Here is a 20,370-nt window from a genome sequence, read left to right as displayed (position 1 = left end):
CATTAACGGTTTCCAAACAAAGAGCGGAAATAACAAACCACCTCTGAAATTAAACATTATTAAATCATGTTCCGTTCTCGTTGACTTGGAATGACACGCCCAAGTCTCAAAGAAGGAAAAATAAATTGAGGCGAGTACAATCATACGCGAGCGTTGTCGCCGCTTTTTTCGCCGTTCTCCAAGATCTCAAGCTATTCGTGTTTCTGTTACGGCTGACAGAAAAAAGGTTTGAATGGGGTTTAACCGACAGCTGAGATTGAACTGTCGACTGGGAAATGACGCGCTTTTTACCTGATAACCGGGATCTGTGATCGGCAAGGCTGATAGCTGAAAATCGCCGATAATTTAACTGGTAAGGGAGATTCAAGACCCCCTTCCAGACCCTAAAAAAATGAATGGCAGGAAAAGTTGAAAGAAAAGAAAGTAACCAGCCTAAGGTAACGTTCATAATACAGGCCGTCTTTAACATCGATGAACTGATTGATAATCAGTAAATTGACAAAAATTAGCACAGTTGCCGACACGGAATACAGAACTGTTTACGAACGAAGAGCGTGAAGGCTCATGGTTAGTATGTTTGTAAAAAGACACGGTTCAGAAACTTGGGACATTCGACGGTCAGCCTTGCCACTAGCACTTTCGCATAAGGTTTATTTTTATTGTGTAAATAGCGTTATCTGATTTATCTTTCATGTTGTTGTTTATATATCAACCTTAAAACCCCAAAGGTGGTGCCACTGCATTTGGTCGGGGGTACACGGTCCCTAATTTTTCTAATAAGAGGTTTTTGGGGTTTACGTGTCCGGCTTTGGCGCATGTAGGATCTTATTTAATGTATATCTTATCCACTTTGTTGCAATGTTTTTGTCTCAATTAAAACATATCTTGGGCCTGGCTGACCAACGCGCCCATGCCTCCACCTTTAAGAATGTCCAGTTGTGCAGTGAAGGCAAAATGACCACTAATCCATTTCGGTTTAATAAATAAATTTTATTTGCCAGCAAATAAATAAAAGCGTTTATGGCTTCTACCCACGCTCCCGGCGTTACTTTAAACATAGGGTTAATTTTCAATCAAGAGTTTAAGATAACGAGGAGAGGCTGGGAGCAGTGAAGGGTCGAACTAAATGGGGACGGGGCCACAAAGTACAAACTTGATTGAGTTATAGTCACAAGACCATTACAAGACAATCTTGTGACTTCGATAACAATAGCGAATTCATTGGCAATAGTCACGAGTTTCAATGGAAAATAACGTAGCCTCGCTCTCAGCGATCGTTATAAGACGTGGCTTGTTTCTCGAGTTCGTCCTCTCTGTCTCCAGACCTGACACACTCAGCGAGTTCGACCCTCCTCCTCCCTTCCTCCACCTCATTTATATTATGTAACTATTTTATACCATTAGACGTTTTATATTTTTAGAAATTGTATTTAGCAGGGCCCCTCTGGATACCAGCCACTGTGCTGAATGGGCCACCCTGCATAAATAAAGTTTTACCTACCTACCTACCTACCTATGTATTTGTGATATAGGTATTTCCCCTTTTTTTCTCGTGCCCGCACCTTTGCAAGAGCTTAACAAATAATAATTCGTTGATAGTGTATTTCATATTAGTTTTAATCAATAAATCGGCCATTCTGCATGGCAAGAATTTATCCCAACAACGACTTGTCTGGTTTGGATTTCTTGCAGCGCTCTAGCGAACAAAGCTCGACTGTTGACCTAAAAAAATTGACATAGGTACAGCTTCATAGTTATAATTTTGGAAACAAGGGAAGAAGACATAAATGTACTTTTAATGGGATATGGGGCTTTCCTTAATATCGATTTTAGTATAAACTTGCACTTACAGGAATATCTACCCAATATTCCTCGACACTTTTCTCTTAATAAATTACAAATTTGTAGCTTCATTGAAAAGTCTCTCTGTATAGCCATGGTACGTAGCAAGGAGACCGATAAGTATTATTATTACCAAGCAAAAATAAATTGCAAAAATATTAGATTTCTGACTTGCTTCCAAATTTTATTATTAAAGTTTCTCAGGAATAAAAAATCTGGAAAGAAAGTGTTAGACACTCCCTAAGTTTCCACTGTGAGCTTGTAGCAAATTTGTCTTGTTTCATTTTTACTTAGTGGGTAACCTTGTTGAACCTGGTCACAGATTGATGCTAAGTCCTAGCTGTGGAGACAACGCCATATGGATTCAAAGGTAGGGGCATTTATTGTGCGGTACTTCAGCTATCATCTCGAGAACTCCAAATGTATTCCTCGGACACTGGCTCGTGTAGCGGAACTTAATGAGTCGCATAGCTATCTGCAGTTTCTTCTCACAGCTTGACGTCAAGTGTTGCGGGGTGACTCGGTGGGATGTCAATAGTCTCTTTAGCTGCGAGAAACTTGCAAACTTTTTCCAACATCTCTGTCTGGTTTTCAATGGTAGCACTTAGTTTGTCCACCCTAAAACACCAAAAAAAATAAAAATAAACTGATGCTCTTTCTGACTTCCTCTTTGATTTATAAATCAGAAGGAAGTCAAGGAGATAATGCTAATCTTTGGGCTATTTTTCGAATTCCAACTAGAACGTCACTTATTCTGGATAATGGTTAACCGCATAAGAATGTTATGTAAACTACATACTAAGTAATTCTCTAATGCCATTGAGGTAAAAACATGCACTAAATCATAGCAGGAATCTCACTTTTGCTCCAAGGCATCCATTCTGTGGCAGACAGATGCAGCCGCTTGCTCAAAACTTTCACAATCTGTCTGCTCAAAGGCCAAGTTATCCTTCATTCCTGCTATTAATCTGCGAATATTCTTAAGAAAAGGAAAAGAAAAGACGATGAAAAGACTTTTTCCACTAATTTGTTAATTCTAATTGTTAATGATTCTGGCAACTTTTACACAAAATGGGTAAAAAATCGACCATATCGATCACTTCAAAGGCATGTATAGCGCAGTAGGCTCAAAATGGTGGACGAAGGTACCATGCTGTCCTTTCCTCTCTGTCTCCATATTTTTTCACTGGCTTTTTATCTTCCCTAAGTTACTCCCTAAATGTTTGGGGGGTCTGATCGTATCGACATCTTCATCATTAGGTTGAATTCCAGAAAGAAAGTTAAGATGGGGTGTAACTTCGTTACCATAACTCCTTTCTGCTGCCAGCCCCGTCTATTGGGATACTTTGTGACGCGTGACTTGTGTATACGGCGAAGTAAACAGTTTGGTAGGCGTCGTTCAAAGGAGTACACATCCTCGATCTAAAATAAAGATAAAGAACAAAATAATAAATAAAATAATACAAATAGAGATGTATTTTATTCGGAGACTTCAGGGTTACTCAGTTAAAAAAAAAAGTTCTTTCTCAGGATCGACCCTAGAAAATAAATATAAATTATTTTCCCGTGGACTATTTATAAATCAATATTCCTAGTAAAAGAGATTTTGTACCTGTGTGCAGAACTGAGTACAGATCATGTCAAGTGTTGGTAAATCAGAAAAGCTAATGATTTTTCTTGGGTCAGCAAACGATTTGAAAACTGACTAAGATGTTTTACTTACTTGGTACCCAAACCAAGGAGCATATCCCGCAAATAAATGCAGCAAGACCATGTGAACAAGGTTGGGAATGAACGGGCTCGCTTTGGACTAGAGGATCAGCTACTACACTTAATTCCAGTTACAAAGTAATTTCTTTTCATACCTCTATCGCTAACAGCTTCAATTCTGCATTTTTCTGAATCGATTCAATATCACCCACAGCCAAGCCAATCTGTTTAAAAAGAAAACTATTTTTTCAAGGAAAGAATCTCACTGTTATCCTAGGCCTAAAATTATATCAAATTATACGCAAAATTTCAATCGAGAGGGCTCAAAGAAGAAACTTTAATTTGTCTCCAATCTTCTTTCCATTTTCCACTGGAAGTGATTGATACTCATAGTAATCGATCTCGGGATGTCTTCTTTTATAAACATGAAAGATCTGTTGGACCACACACGACATCTAATGCCAGAACAAGAATTTTGTGCTAAACAACAAGTACGTCCGGCCCAAATCGTTACGAGGCTTGTTCCCATGTATCAATCGCAGTATTGAGGAAAGAATGGAGGGAATCGTCAAGTTCGAGATATATGGGGCTAATGTATTAACTACATTTTAATTTCATTATAATGAATTGCAACGCATAAAAATGATAAAGAGTCTTACTAACCAATAAATTCATGAAGACTATCGGTATCAAAGCACAAAATACGGCAAAAATAAATCTCGTCAGATCAGGGAGATATAGCGTCTTGTCGACAAAAAATGTGCTGTATTCCAGCTCGCCGATCATCATATCCAACACTTTCAATATCGACAGATCTAGCGTGCCAAAGGGGTCCTGAGAAGAAGAACATAAAATTACCAGAATCAGAGTCGAGACACAATACCCATGACGAGAACAAACGAACCTGATATGCTACCGAAGAGCATCAAAAAAGTACGATCGGTGCAATTGTGCAATGATACATCAATGCATTGTTTTTGCTCATTTACACAGTTCTACTCACAAGAAGTTCGACATTTGTCTTTGGCCTATAGCGACCTACGGAGAGCGCGTTCTCTCTCCACCGCAGAGGTTCGAACGTTCGTACCTGTGCCTGCACTTACATCACTCAGCGGATCCTCCCCACCTAAAAAAAAACATGGAGCCTCTGGGGAGTAGAGAGGGGCACGTCTGATATTTTGAAAGGTCCAGTCGAGCCACGGAAGCCAATAATTTAATCCTCGATGCAAAAAATCACCTCTAATGCGACAAAATTTGTCTGACTTCGTGGGGCCGCATCCAAGTCGGAATGCGTAAGTATGGACACATACTACCGACGAAAAAGAATGGAAACTCAAAAATGGCCATATTAGGTTGATTTTGGGCTGTAAAACAAAGCCTTTTGTAAGCAAAATGGACCCGCTTTTCTTGATGCGAAAAGATTTTGCATGTAACTAATTCCCTTTCGTCCTACCTCACCGTCCTGTTCAAGCTTGATACCGGCCCTTGACGCCTGCAATTGAAAAGAGTAACGACACTGTAATACGTTATACTCTAAAGGAAATGCAATTTTACTATCCTTTGTTGAGAAATATTACACTTGAAGGCCCATCCAGGCAGATAGGACGTCTGCCTTTGTACATCTGCTCCCATGCAGCAAGTGCACGATCAAGATTGGGTGCACCAAAAACTGCTTATCAGATACTTGAAACAGATAAAGTGTGTATTAATACTTGAAGCTGTTCTCAACAAACAAAAAACTTAAAGCAATGGTAGAGTTCAACCAAAAAAAAAAAATAATGATAAAGTAACTGAGGATTACGACCGAGGAAAGTCAGCGACAAAGTTGAGATATTTCTTTTGTCAGGTCTGTGAGATTTGACCTTAAAAGCATAAAAAACCACAAAGTACTTACGTTTGCTTGTCTTGACAGCAGCGCATGGAAGACCAAAGCAAACGCAAACAAAAGAAGAGAAAAGACTGCGAAAACCTGAATGAAATATGCTTACTGTTAAATAATAATATTCATCGCCACATGGTACCTAAAGACAACTTTCTCTACGGCATTTGGCAACACTCTTTGTACGCGTTCACTGTGGAACTTTCGAATTTTCAACCAAACCCCCCCGGAGTATTTGCATCAGCTTGGGCAGGGACACTCAGCGTATTACAGCACAAATCTGAACAAAGACATTCCTAGGTGAATACAGTACTGACATGCTAATACCTGTTTTCTTGTTTTAACGCTTTTTTAAAATTAATTGTTTGCTTGCATGTACCAAATATTGAATCGTGTCCACTAACAAGAACAATATAGTCATCTAAAAAAGCCCATCATTCCATTCCCTAATGCTAGTGCAAATATCGCAAACATTCTGCGCCAGTTTATAACTACAATGAAATCTCGATTTAACGAGCCTCTATAAAACGAAGTCCTAGGTATAACGAACGATTTTGATGGCCCCACTAATAGTAAACTTGATATATGGAAAAGAACCTCGATACAACGAAACCTAGTTATAGTGAACATGCAATAGGTGACAGATATGCTTTTATCTATCATGTCCAAATCCAGTAAACATTCTGCGCAGGTTTACACCTATCAGGTTATTAATTTATAATCTTTACCACTAGAAGAGTTCTTAGCACTTCAAACATCATTGTTACATAGATACCAGCCTTAAACACACTGCAAAGAAATAAAATTATAATGTGTAAGAATACGAAAAGGAATTTGAAAGTATTGTGTATGCTACTGTGGGTTCAAAACAAGCATTAACCTAATAACTGAAAAATGGGCTGTTGAGGAGCTGCTATTAAAATCGAGGCCACTGAAAAAAAAACCTTTACTTAGCTTTTTTATCGCTAAACAACTTTGTGCTTATGTAGTGGACAAACAAAAAAGGAAGAGGTTAATGAGCGCTGCCGAGGTGTAATTTTAAATCAAAAAAATCCATTCAACGAACTGAGAGAAAAGTTTTCAAACACGCGTACGTAAAGAACAACTGAAGAATTTTACAGTTATAGTTTGGACGAGTCGTCTTGGTGCCTCACCTTTGCAAATAAGACATGAGTGTGAGATAAGCTAGCAGAACCGCCATTATTCCAAAAGAAAATTCAAAACGTTCATTGTGATAAATTTCCCTGCTAACAATCGTGATAATGGCACAAATAAGGGCACATAACTCCAGCAAATTTGATACATCCATCCAATAACTCCATTTCTGAAAAGAAATTAATATTAAACTCAATGTTAAGAGATCATCATTTACCATAACCACTATGAGATTAATTAAGGTTCTATCTCTATGGATAGCCAGGAACGTATATTTACCTCACAGTATATTCTATAAATGTGACTCAGCAAAGAGATCCCTGAGATAATTGCTGTCGTTCCTCTGGTGGCATGGAGACCATATGCGGGACAGAAATCCTGCAAAAAAGAACAAAAAACTTCAGAAATTTAACAAGATCTTACCTACTAGGTCGTTTGGTTTGTCAGCCAGCCAGTCAGAAAGTCGATCGCTCGGTCATTCAGGTCAGCCAGTCAGTCAGTCAGTCACAAAAGCATCGATCTTCAGCTACAGGCAAAGATTGAAGCATTCTCCTAACAATGTTTTGTTATGTGTAGCATTTCAATATGCAACAAAATATACACCTTTCTTCGACATACAACATAGTGAAGAAATCAATAAAAGGTTTAAAGTGAAAGAACCAGCAACCCAGCAACACAACAAGACTGCACGATTAGTTATAAAGAAAACCCCCAGGAATCAATAGTTACAAAACTGGCTTGAAACCTAGAATAGGTCATAAACAAGTTCAAGGGAATATTTTACACAAAAAGATGTTTAGAATAATCATCAATCTGAAAACTACTTGACATTAATTACATAATTACAAAGCCAGGGAACAGAATTAGCCTGATAAGGCTTAGATTAGGATGTCATGCATTACGAATACAAACTGAAAAATATGAAAATAGAGGAACGTTAATCCCAGTAGAAGGGCGGACATGTTTGGTATGCGAATAAAATTGCATAGAACATGAACAACATTTCTTCATGTATTGTCAGGGGTATACCACTATAAGACGTAAGCTGCATTCACATATTTTAAACGCAGATGCACGTTACACCAGTTTAAGTGATAACGACAGGACCAAGTATTTATTTAGAGCAGACAATAAAGATACATCTAAAGTAAATACATCCATTCAATGTTTCAAAAATGAAAAGGGATTATTAATTCATCAATGTAATTAGCGCAATGAATTTTCCAACTAATTGTATATGGATATGGTAAATGGTACTTTGTATTCTTTACTAGTTAATGTTCAAACTTTTTTTGTAACCAAACCAATACCTCCTTTTGGAGCCGGTTCGACACAATAAAGATATACCATTACTTTTACTGTATGTACATATAACGGACAACCAGATTTATGCCGTTGAAAAACTGGTTGCTGCAATTAAAGTGACTCACCCGAGTAAACTCAGAGGTCGAGTTCCGCTGTGAGTCTATGGACCATGAATTAAGGCACAGCACAAGGAAAGTCAAGTTTACAGTAAATAACGAGTATATGAAAAACGCCAGGTAGAAGTATTTTAAATTTAAGGAACTCCTGCAAACGAAGAACAAAATCCAACCGTTAACGTTAGCAGCTCATTTACCCCATAACCCGCATCTCTGATTTCTCATTGCTATTTTGTGGAGTTGTCCATGCCTATATTTGGGCTATTAACCAAAGGATAAACCGTAGCTTGATCTTAAAGTTCGTATTGCTTTGAAAAAGCTCGTTTCGATATAATGGGGTTTTAATATTTAAGAGTATAGGACTTGCAGGTACCAACCACCTGCCAACATAGTGACTGACTCACCGCACCGGTTGGTCGGTTTGTCAGTCAGTCAGTCAGTCAGTCAATCATTCAGTGCGCCGGTCAGCCAGTCAGTCAGTTAGTTAGTCAGTTAGTCAGTCACTCAGTCAGTCAATCAGTCAGTCTGTCTGTCGCTTAATCAGTCAGCCAGTCAGCCAGTCACCCAGCCAGCCATCCAGTCAGTCAGCCAGCCAGTCAGCCAGCCAGTCGGTCGGTCGGTCGGTCGGTCGGTCGGTCGGTCGGTCAGTCAGTCAGCCACTCAGTTAGTCAGTTAGTCTGTCAATCAACCAGTAAGCCAGCCAGCAGTCAGTCAGTCAGCCAGACAGCAGTCAGTCAGTCAGCCAGACAGCAGTCAGTCAGTCAGTCAGTCAGTCATTGGCAGTCTTTGACACAACAATTTGCAAGCATTAAAGTTAGAAAGTACGCCAAGTAAAAATTAGAAACAGTTAAAAAATCTATTAAAGCAGGATGGAATTGAAATTTAGATCATAATTAAAATAACTACCAAATGATATCTTTATCTAAGTGTACAGTATCATGAAATAGAGTTTGGGACTGTCGCACACAGTGGTCAAAGCCCCGAGAAATTTAATATTTTCAAGTTGCTTGAAAAAGTTCTGTATGAGTTATAGTTTCCATCACCATACTTCACATTTCAATGGTTGTACCGGTGAACACTTGAGAACACGCACTTGCACATTCTCGTGTCTCATCCCACGTAATTCAAGAAATCGATTAGCAGCTCCTACCACTCCCGTCCACCCCCACCCCCCGAGGTTACTATCATGTGAAAAATTCGGGAGCAGTCGTCGGAACATTTTGATTAAAATCCCCTTAAAAGATACCGCTTAACAAAGATAGATACCGCTTCGAGTGCACCCTAAAAGTTACTTTGACAGCTAAAAATAATGGCGTTACGTCCTCAACACCATAAATGGGACCAAAATCCTTGATGTACATCCCTAAGCGAGACGACAAGCATTCCCAACATTTTCATATGCAGGTCTGCCCCGGGGCGATTAACCTCAGAAATACGTGGTATATAACTTCATGTCTATCAAAGTACCTTTTCACTCTCATGAGTTCCTGGGTCAGGGGATGAAGAATTAGTTCTCTGTGACCGTGTTTTAACATTAGCTGTAATGAGAAATAAGTGAGCCACAAGTTCATTTAGGTGAAAGAAACTTTAAACCAGATTTAAAATGATTTGAGCGCAGGAATGAAAACAATATGCCACACCCTCAGGGGGAAACGTTCTTATGATGTGCGTTTCCTTCTTCTCGATGGTTTGCTTTGAAAAAATATATAGACAAACAAACAAACACACGCACTTTTTAGGCTGGCATAGCTCTTGTCTGTGAAGTTATAGGGTGGGTCTCTACTCACGCAGTTGTACACTATCAAACGTACTACATAAACTGTAATGAGCGATTGGTAAATTGTAAGTATGTGTGTGTGTGTGGAGAGGGGGGGGCGGGGGAAAGAACGAGGAGGAGGAAGGGGAAGGACCAACATCGAGTTAAAGCTATTTATACAAATAATTGCTCCCCACTGTTGTTTTAGAGAAAAACAAACAAACAAACTAACGAACAGACACACCTTTGTTACAGACATAATTATGTCGGAGAAGTTGCGCTACAGGTTCCCACCCAGGTCTACACAATTGACAATTAGTTTAGACTTTTATAAGATGTCAAGAGAGGATGAACGTGAAGGAGTTAGTCCCTATATATCCCTAATTCTTAAGGTAATTCCTCTCAAACTATTTTTAGATCTGGTACCCAGTCCTCCCGCGGACAAAGTTATCACGAGCGTTGCGTACATGTTTTACTGGAGGATAAAAATGCGTGTAATGCCATAAGGTCTATTTGGGGTTTACCCCCCTTCCCAACCCCTCATCTTCTCTTGATAATATATAAAAACCCAAAACAATAGACCTCTTTCGATGTATCAAAATTTAGCTTGGCAGGCTTAGAGGACACAAACAAAGGAAATTGAATGGCCAAGTTTATCCATTTCTTTTGTTTGTGTCCTCTAGGCTTCACTATCAAGCTGAATTTTAATATTTCGAAAGTGGCGTATTGATAGGTTCACCTGGGTGGGCACCCGTGATATTGATGCATTACCTTGGGGCCAAAGTAGCGTATTCCCTCGTCATTAATTTGCTCTCCCGGTATGGGATCGAGAAACACAAAGTTGAAAGATGTCTAAAAACAGAAAATTAAGGTATCTTGTAGATGACCATCCTCAAGAACAGACATACAGCTACATGCGCGTGTTATGTCGTTATATTGAACGAATCTGATTGGCTCTCTCATCATTTTATATATATTCGTGATAGAACACTATCGAGCTCGTGCTTCTCTTGATACTGCATACAGCTGTAGGCTTGGAACTGCATCCCCTTAGAGTGTCTTGTAAAACAATCAGACCGCTGTCCCTCAGTTACGTCTCTTTGACTGTTTGCTCAAAGAAAACTCAGGTTTACGTTATTATTGTTAAATGTTTTACCACAGCCAGTCAAAATTACTACAAGATCATGTGCATGATAATATCATCGGCTGCCAAAAAAAAAAAAAAAAAAAATCGGATGCCAAACTGTCACTACAGTTTTTAGTTATTACCTCACAAGAATCTTAGGGTTATTTGAGTCAGAAATGTTCAAAGTCTCAATAAAGAGTGGAAAAAGAGAAACAAACACTGTAGAGGCAACTTACTGAGAAATCTGCATCTGTTTTCAGGTGATCAGAAGTCTCGACACATTTGTCCATTACTACCTAAAGTACAATTGAGATCATGAGTATCATAGCAGCCTGAAATATCACCGGTCGAGGGGGGAGGTAACCAGTTCAAGGGGATCTCCTCCTAAGGGCCCCACCCCTCATAATGAAAAAGGGCAAATGTACCCCCCCGCCGTTACTTTCACTGGCTCCCAAATACATGATATTACAAATATTCATTTGCATAATGAACTCACATCAAAATATGTCAAAAACACCAATTGTCCTTAAAAATCATTCGCAACTCTTCAGTTGGATTGAGATAATTTTATGGCTTTCATGTACCTTGGCCACATCAGGAAACTTTTCAATAAGTTGCTTCATCATGCAAAATCCCTCATCGTCCTTGACTTCAACAGATTCTTTCCAGCTAATTAATTGAAACAAACAAGCAAGAAATGATATAGTAAATGATCGGTTTGTTGGTGTAAATGATGAGTAAAGAGACTTCCACAGCCTTAAAACTTAGCAATAAAAAAAATAAATACCCAGCCATGATCCCAGGGGGAGGGGAAGGGGGATATTCATATGAAAGAGCTGGGGGTGATGATCGGAAACTTTCAAAGAAACCCTCAAAAAGGAGCTAAGCGTAATTTACACCGATTCTAAAACAAAAGGTAGTACCAGGTGACAGTTTTTTCCCGATACTATCCAATACCTACACACATGCAATAAACGATAATGAGCCACGAATTTTAATCGGCGTTAAGATGTATCAAGAGACGGTTTCTTGGATGTACGAAGAGCTCACTTCCCTCGACGCCATACCTCATCCGTTTGTGTTGATCATTTCTACCCTAATCCTAAACTACTAGTAAAAATCTAACGGTGTTTATCTTTAAACGCCAAACGTAACCAAACCAGGAATCATAATCGTTCACTGGGAACAAGAATCCACCAACTGTTACAGTGTATACAGGAATCCACCCCTCTCCCAGGGGCGCGCTGCCTCACCGTTTGTGTTTGATTATTTCCATACAGGTTTGTTCCCGGGATCCCTTAATGGCGGAGTCCAAACATCCTTTTCCAAACACAGACTTATTTTTCACATCTGCACCACGATCCAACAGCAAACGAACTGTGCTAGAGTTACCAAAGTACGCAGCTATATCTATAGCGGATGTCTAGAGAAAAAAAATTTACAAAAATTAAAATATTTAGGGTACAATGTCAAGAGATCTCTGTAGGATAGTCATAACCATTTTGAGCCAAAAAACAAATTTCCCTGAAACTTTGCTTGTGAGTTGAACTTAATGTGCTAAGTTTCAAAATGCATTTCGATTGGGTGTTTTGAAGCTATTTAACAATTAGATTATTCGCTCTCGATTTCTATCTGGTGATAGTTGACTCGGGCTGCGCCCTCGTCAACTATCACGCATAGAAATCGAGAGCGAATAATCTAATTGTTTTCGTACAAATCTACTAGTCGTTCAAAACCTTGTTTAAATCCTCTTCACAGACACTTCGAAAACGCCAAGAAGCGGCCGTTATTTTGTTAACAAGGGCACACTGCTTCGCTACTCACTATTTACAACAGAATAGCTAGTTAGTAGCGTAGCCAATCAGAGAACGGCATTCGTGATAGAACGCTAGTAGATTTATACTAAAAGATGATATGTGGTGGTCAATTGGCCTGTGGAACTGCTTTAAAATGTTTGGGAATATATTAGTATTTCCAAAAATTTATATATAACGTTCTATCACGAATGCCGTTCTCAAGACAAGACATGTCCCCATCACCAGATGACAGTACATCATATGGCATGCAATTGTAAGGGATGTGAGCTAATGTGTGAGGGAATTAGACTGGAATTCCCTGCTCATGTATAAGTCTTGAAAAAGTCACAATAATAACGACGAAAGTCTGCCTTACCTTATTTTTGGAAACTGCGCCAATCTTTGCTCCACAATCCAGCAACATCGTAATTGTCTGGCAGCGATCAAGTCTAGCTGCCAATAGAAGAGGAGTCAGATGATTCTCGTCCCTACAAAATGAAATCAGGATTAATTTTGGGATGCTTTAAGTGGCGGTCGTTACACTTGAGTCAGAATAAGTTTTCTTTGTGGTCACTACATGTTGTCCGAGAAAGATTGTAATTAAATTACGAAACTACGTCGACTGAGAAGGGATAAGATAAAAGAAGAACTTTATTAATGTGTCGAAGTCGCTAGCATGCAATGTACACTAACTGGGGACACCTAACAACAGTTACCTATCTGACAATTAACAAAAAAGAGTAAAAGTAAGTAAAGGAAGTAAGATATCGGGTAACAGCAAAATAAAAGATAAACTCTCTACAAAGGGAAATTTGATTTCGACACTATCTCATATTTTACTGCTTAGTTCAAAGTAAAGTAAGGGTACTATGTGCCTTGATGCATTTAAGAATGTAATTACGCCACTGTTTATTGCCTAGAATGCATTTACTTCTCCAGCTGAAACTTCGAATTCGAGAGCTAGACACAGCTGTAATCAAACCGAAAATTACTTCGTGTTTGTTGCCTGAATTGCTTACCTTTGATCCGGGTTGGCTCCATTATCCAATAAGAACTTTACCAGGTGCAAATGACCTTCATACGCAGCGAAATGCAAAGAAGTTCTCAATCTGTATTCCACGTTGTGGAGGGACTTTGGGTTTGCTCGTAACAGCGCTCTTACACAAGCCAAGTTACCACTCCTAAAACATAGCATCTTGTCAGTAGTCGCATCCTAGTTAGTACGTTTTCTATTATTTTGGACTGCTTTGGCACAAAACAGAACCGCTTCCGTTATTTTAAACCACATATTAACTTCACATTTCATGATGTCATCATGGGCAGTTCAAGTAGAAAACACTGTCCATCCACATTGTATCAGACTTGTATCAGACAAACTTATGCCAAATTACGTATTGAATATACAAGAAGAGTACACCGAAAAAGAAGTGATTATGAACGTCAAATAACAACAAAATGAACATCAAATAACAGCAAAAATAACAACAACAACAACGAAAACAACAAAAACAACAACAACGGCAACAGCAGAAGAAACATCAATTGTTTGCTCAGTGATGGACGCACTCTGTAGCCATGTGTATTGGAACATTCTCTTCCGCATCTTTAACGTTTATATTTGCTCCTGCATCAAGTAACTTTTGAACAATCTGAAAAGCAAGAGAGTTAACATTGCTAAAGCAAGAGCGAAAGCTTGTGTGACAACGAAATTGTATATCATAATTGTATAATGTATCACAAATACAACATTGTAAAAAAATAACTTCTCTTCTCATACCTCATAACTTCCTTTAGAAGCAGCGTAATGAATGGGCGTCCTGTTGTCTTTGTCCAAGCTGTCAATCAAATCCCTGCCTCCGTTCTGGAAATAGACATATGTGTGTTTTTTTTTTAAAAATCTGCTTTAACTTTTAAACACAGATTACATGCTAAGACGAAACCGCACCACCTTTGCAGTTTAGAGGATCGTAGAGAATTATCTTTCAGCTATTTTTGTGTTTTAGTGCAAAATTATGTTATTTATTAGGAATCTACGTGGTTGTGTTAATATGAAAGTATTGTTCTCTTTTAGTCCAGCTTTTCATTTGCAGATAAGAAGAACCAAATGTGTAAGTTATTTAGTGCGATTTGACACTTCAAATAAACGGCCAGCTCCGTAAAGGTGTAATGAAACATTATGTAGTTTCCATACTTTGTTAGTTTGACACGTATTATTTTCTCAAACTCATTAATAATTCATCAAGTGTAAACAAAGAAAATTACAACCGTGAAGGAGGTTTGGATACCCGGTTTTAATTAGCAAAGATTCTGACGATTTTACCTCTCCGTTTACTCCTTAGTTTTTGTTTCGATTGAGAAGATATATCAAACACCCGAGACAGTGTTTCATCAGCTATCCAAATACCTCGAAGTTTGTCAAGAATACTCCGCTGCGCGTCGTATTTTTAACTCTGTTCCCGGTGTTTGGATACCCTGATGAAACACTGTCTCTCGTGTTTGATATATTACATCAAATACAAAAGACCGTGTTTGACTACATTTCCAAACACCGAGAAGAGAGTTGAAAATACGACGCTGAGAGGAGTATTTTTGACGAGCTTCGGGGTGTTTGGAAATGTGGTCAAACACTGCCTTGAGTGTTTGATATATCTCCTCAATCGAAACAAAAATTAAGGAGAAAACGGAGAAATAAAATAATAAATAAAATAAAATCGTAAATATCTATGCAAGCTACGATCAGATATCCAAACACCACCACGGCCATGAATTCCTTTGTTTTAAAGTTGTTAAATTATTTTTGAGTTCGATACATATACCTCGAGAATTATATCAACAGTTTCTACATCAGCGCTGTGCGCTGCTACGTGAAGGCACGTTCTTTGATGGGAGTCTCTCAGGTCAATTGGCGATCCGCGTTGGAGAAGAAACAGGATGGCTCTATTATGCCCCCTTTTTGCTGCGCACATGAGAGGAGATGGCGCGGAGGAGCCTGGTAACGAGCATATTGCTGCACCCTAAACAAAACCAAATTACATGAAAATGAAATTCGATAATGGCAGTGTCACTGATGCAATGAAGATAAAAGGATCATATGGAGCCAAACTATTGCTGGCATTCGCACAGGAATCTTTGATGACTTTATTCTTATATACTAATTTTCTTTTCTAACATTAAACTTGACTATGACCGAAGCGCGGTCAAAACGCGCTAGTCATCCGCTTCATCTGTAGTTTTCCCTCTCGCTCCTGGAAAGAAAACGACTATTACGCAGGCCTAGGGTTTAATTAAGACATTTATCACTTCACTGTGACTCTCAATGCGATTTGAATAGTCTATTATTGAGCTTAAATAGCCAGCCGCTTGCAAACGTGGAATAGGAGATATCTGCGTAAAAGCTCTTCGTGACGATGCTTTGCAACATATTAGTAATGGCTTCAGTAGGTGTTCGCCAGTTTTGAAGACGCGTTTACAGGGAGACGAAATCACCAACAGTAAACAGTCAATCTAGTGATTTGAATTTTTATGAGATTCTTTTAAAATGATTTTAAGTGCTAAAATGCATGCATTGATCACCTTTACCTTAGTGATAAGGTGTTCAATGATTTCCACATGACCAGAAAGACAAGCCCTGCAAGTAAATCAAGAAGTTCATGAAAAAGCTTTGACAGAGTGTACTTGTTGAGCCCAGTGCAGGAAGCTGGTATGTGCCTATTTTTAAAATTTGATTTATTTTTTATCATTGGGAAAATTGGATTCGGAAGAAGGAATGAGACTCAAATTAAGAGAAAACATATGCTCAGGAAATGTGAATTGAGCAAAATTTGAGCTGGGAAATGGAATCTTTATACCCCCTGCCCGCCCCCACTTCAAAACCCTCGTTGAAGACTATTGTGCAACGGCAGCAAACGAAAAGAGAATTCAATTATCAACAAGTTTTCTCGCGCTGTTGAGTTGTATCAACACTTGAAAAACGGCAGGAACACTTGGGAGCTCGCTTGCAATTCTCTAAAACACTTCCATGTGCGTATAAATTCAGGGTGGTGTATATTTTTGGAGCGGTTTGTTTTTCTTTGACACGATTGGTTGCCGAACTAATTAGTACTTCGCAATGCAAATCGAAGAACATTTACTGTATCTTCAGCTTTTAGTGTATACATGAAAAAACAACAACAACAACAGCTAAGTAAAAATTAAAGAGAAATAGTATTTCAAGGGTCGTCTTAAATGATCTTTTACATGAACTGTTCGATAGACAATATTACTAATATATATATTGCCCTGACAATCAACACTTTTTAGATTGAATAACCAATGTTCAAAACATATCCACCGACGAACAGAATGATTTTCATCGGTCCTTTATAATTTATATTAAAACTTAAATGTATGGCTCCTAAAACACAAGAACATTTAACAATCAAACGAGGTATTTTTAAAGCCGGTTATATTGGCACGTAATAATAATGCCGGTGGAAGCAATCACGAAAGTGAGAAAGTTAGTGCACACGCACATACTTTAGAATCGGATAGGGTGATATCAAAATAGCTACTCAATAAAACGGTTTACTAATTTCAACAACATTGTGAGTTTTCGCAATCAACTTTTTCATTTCTCATTACAAAATGGTAATACTGCAGAGGCGTCGGAGTCTTTTTTTGCTCTTTCCTATTTCTGTAGCTGAACAAGAAACAACTGTCTGTATAACCAGGGGTATTATTACTCCGTCTGTAAGAGCATAACGGCGTAGCTAGTTATTAATAACATTCCAAAGACGAGAACAGGTTATTATCAACGCTCACGAGAATGTAGACTCAGTTCAAAGGCCTTGATGTGTTCGCGGTTCTGGATAATTTAGTTGATGGAAAGTCCCCGATGCGCGGTGCAAACGCGTTCTTCACAAACGTGACCGCTTGGCTATCGTAATTCACTCGTCTGACCTGATGCTTCAACCTAATATTCATGTCTCTAGACAACACAAATGCCACACAGATATCGGCGTAGACATTACATATCTGCACCGCCTGCACGAGTGTATCGACTTTATACATACACATTCTGGGCTTCAATGAGCTGGAACAGGAGAAATCACCATATGCTTCAATTGTGGTTTTACGAAGGACAACATAGTTGTAGATGTTAGCTTTGTTTTGAAACTTTGTTATATTTCCATCAAACCAGTCTTCTGGGCTTGATTCGTAAGTTGTAGTAAAGCTTTTGCAGTTTGTGTAGTTCTGTGTCACGAAGCACCACCCTCCAAGAACGCAAAGAAAAACAACGAGCTTGAATATGGTTTTCCTCCTGCAACCAAACGTGTTATCCTGTCCACGGTTCTGATAAAATGCCATTGTATTAAAGTATTTTGAATAAAACTGAAAAGAATTTTTCCACAGACCACGATCTTTATCGATGTTTACAGTTTCTTTAGCAGTTGGAAATGACAACAGTATGAGTGAAATGTTAGAATGGACTCGAAGAACCAAAATTAATTATTAAGATGTTAAAGCTGTGAAGAATGAATGCATCTTGAATAAAGAGGCTGAATAATTTATCATGACGATACAAAGTCTTTTCAACAAACTATCAACTGAGTTTCTCATTAAAACCCTGATTTAGCTGAATCATTAGCGAATCTTTTCAGTTCCAATTTGATATTTTCAAAACGTTTTCACCAAAGCAAAACTCAATAATACCTGTAGGCAGATTCGGCATCAACTTAAATTTTTGGGTGAAAAAAAAAAAGATAATTTTCTAGTTCGTACTAATTGAGACAAACTGAGAAGAATATTATCAGGGATATACAAAGCAGAGGACAAAAGCGTGTGGATTAACTACCTGCTATGAACAGATAAGACACGATAAGCAACATGATATATACTGTAAACAATGATAATTTTTTCGAGATGAAGACGGTTATCAGGTTTTAGTTTGTTTGTCAGTCAATGTGCAGTTCAAGACCAAGGCGAGGTAAGTGCCAACCATTAAAGCAATATCATTACTCATCATTTTTTTAATCAGCACTCACCAGGACAGCGCGTGCGTTAATTAACTAAGGGGAACGTGTTTTCTACTAAATACACAATCTCGTCCCGAGGCCCCGCGCGTTGTGGATCAGCGGCGACCGATCGCCCAACGCCTTGAACGAATTCAGAAAATTCTGGTTCCGGTTTGATTGTGGGCATGTGTTTGCGTTCTAAAGTAACAGTTTCTAAGCATGCGTAGAAAGAGTGACCGCTGTTAAAAGCGCTGGTTCAACTTTTGTTTTCTCCCAGAGATCTCGATTCTTTAGTGTAGTGCGAAATGATGGCGGCCCCTAGGTATTTTGCTAGATACAACGGTCAGTGCTTCAAGTGTACCTGAGTATTGGTGTCATTCCTTCGGAGTCTTCCTCGTCTACGTGAATAACACTTTGCGACAGAAGAAATTTCACCATCGTTAAGTCTCCGATGGAACTTGCTACGTGTAGCGGGATGTTTCTCTTTGTCTAAGGAAGATAACATTAACCTTTGAAGTCGAAGAAACCAATCACATTTTCATCGATAGAGAAAGGTGGTATTCGAGACTCAGGAGAGTGGTTGTAGTATTCAGTGTCTATCTTCACTTAGGAGGATAAGCTTTCTTAAGGACCAAAGTCAATTTAAGGGAAAGGGTTGAAAGAATTCCTAAGCTAGGGTCTTCATGCACAAAAAAAACTAAAAACAAACAACAAACAAATAAACAAACAAGCAGAGCTAAGCACCGGCTAGAGTAACCTGGTTCTGGAAGGACTTTGGTAGTTACCACTGGGTTTCGCTGGATTATACAGTACCTGAATGATACCCCAAGGATTTTTCTAAATTTCTCCAGCATACTGGAGAGGCAGGAGCATTGTAGAAACAATAACAAGAACAACCGTACCGACAAAAACATAAACAAGACCCACCAACTTAACACAAGACAACGCAGCATCGCAGATAGAATCTTGGCTATGGCTCAAAACAAGACACAACGTGTATGCGTGTATACCCCTAATTTAATTTTTTAAGCATCAAAAAAAATAACATTTACTTGCTTTCTTTAAGATACCTATGCTTATACTAGAACGTCTATGATAGTTAAATGCTAGTTAAGAAACCAAATGTTAGTTAAACATAAAAAACGTGTCTGCCTACCACAGGACGAACGTCGGCGCCATATTCAATGCAAATCTTAGCTGCCTGTCAATAAAAACGAATATGTTTGTTTATTTTGCGACTTTGATTTTACTTTTTCCTAAATATACATTGTATGAAATATTTTTACTTGATTTATTTCTTTCCCAGTACACTCGTCAGCGGTAAGCACATCAGCAAAGTTCCTCCATTCCTGTCAGTCATTTGCCTTTCTCCCAACGATTTCTCCGGTGTATTTAAGGCTGCTCAGCTTGGTTTCGAAATATTGGAGCATTTTTTGTTTTTGTTGTTGTTGTTGTTGTTTTTTTGCAGGAAAATGGGGAGGAGGTGAGTCGGTTTTTTTGCTGGCACCATAGGAAAGAAAAGGGATGAAAAGAGACTTCTTCTCATTGTCTAAAAGAAAGGCTACGTCGGTATATATTTATAACTGTTTTGAATGGGATTGCTTCCAAACTGATGGAATTTTCAGAAGCCGTAGGTATATTGTCTTTACAATGGTCAAACTGAGTTAGTGATTTCAATGACCACTGATTAAA

General features: G+C 38.6%; 1 protein-coding gene across 4 annotated transcripts in view; it reads right to left on the bottom strand.

The window, feature by feature from the left end:
* Positions 1-969: 969 nt before the first annotated feature.
* Positions 970-20,370, bottom strand: part of LOC110069727 (transient receptor potential cation channel subfamily A member 1-like) — a 45,725-nt gene continuing 26,324 nt past the window's right edge. For all 4 annotated transcript variants that reach the window (XM_089288706.1, XM_089288709.1, XM_089288708.1 and 1 more), the window contains 24 exons: positions 19,835-19,879; positions 19,040-19,167; positions 16,265-16,313; positions 15,502-15,699; positions 14,463-14,546; positions 14,252-14,334; positions 13,705-13,866; positions 13,062-13,173; positions 12,143-12,312; positions 11,474-11,558; positions 11,126-11,185; positions 10,535-10,615; positions 9,475-9,545; positions 8,017-8,155; positions 6,866-6,964; positions 6,586-6,755; positions 6,160-6,220; positions 5,447-5,521; positions 5,006-5,044; positions 4,216-4,386; positions 3,708-3,776; positions 3,148-3,264; positions 2,703-2,821; positions 970-2,460 (listed from right to left, as the gene is read on the bottom strand). In XM_089288706.1, coding sequence (XP_089144832.1) covers positions 2,331-2,460; positions 2,703-2,821; positions 3,148-3,264; positions 3,708-3,776; positions 4,216-4,386; positions 5,006-5,044; positions 5,447-5,521; positions 6,160-6,220; positions 6,586-6,755; positions 6,866-6,964; positions 8,017-8,155; positions 9,475-9,545; positions 10,535-10,615; positions 11,126-11,185; positions 11,474-11,558; positions 12,143-12,312; positions 13,062-13,173; positions 13,705-13,866; positions 14,252-14,334; positions 14,463-14,546; positions 15,502-15,699; positions 16,265-16,313; positions 19,040-19,167; positions 19,835-19,879 — 2,517 coding nt within the window. In that variant the 3' untranslated portion in view covers positions 970-2,330. The remainder of the gene's footprint in view (positions 2,461-2,702; positions 2,822-3,147; positions 3,265-3,707; positions 3,777-4,215; positions 4,387-5,005; positions 5,045-5,446; positions 5,522-6,159; positions 6,221-6,585; positions 6,756-6,865; positions 6,965-8,016; positions 8,156-9,474; positions 9,546-10,534; positions 10,616-11,125; positions 11,186-11,473; positions 11,559-12,142; positions 12,313-13,061; positions 13,174-13,704; positions 13,867-14,251; positions 14,335-14,462; positions 14,547-15,501; positions 15,700-16,264; positions 16,314-19,039; positions 19,168-19,834; positions 19,880-20,370) is intronic.

The sequence above is a fragment of the Orbicella faveolata genome, unplaced genomic scaffold (genome assembly GCF_042242905.1).
Source record: "Orbicella faveolata isolate gen_17 unplaced genomic scaffold, um_ofav_v1 contig_2, whole genome shotgun sequence".
Lineage (NCBI taxonomy): Eukaryota > Metazoa > Cnidaria > Anthozoa > Scleractinia > Merulinidae > Orbicella > Orbicella faveolata.
Note: the sequence above shows the minus strand (reverse complement) of the source record. Positions and strands in the feature narration are given on the sequence as shown.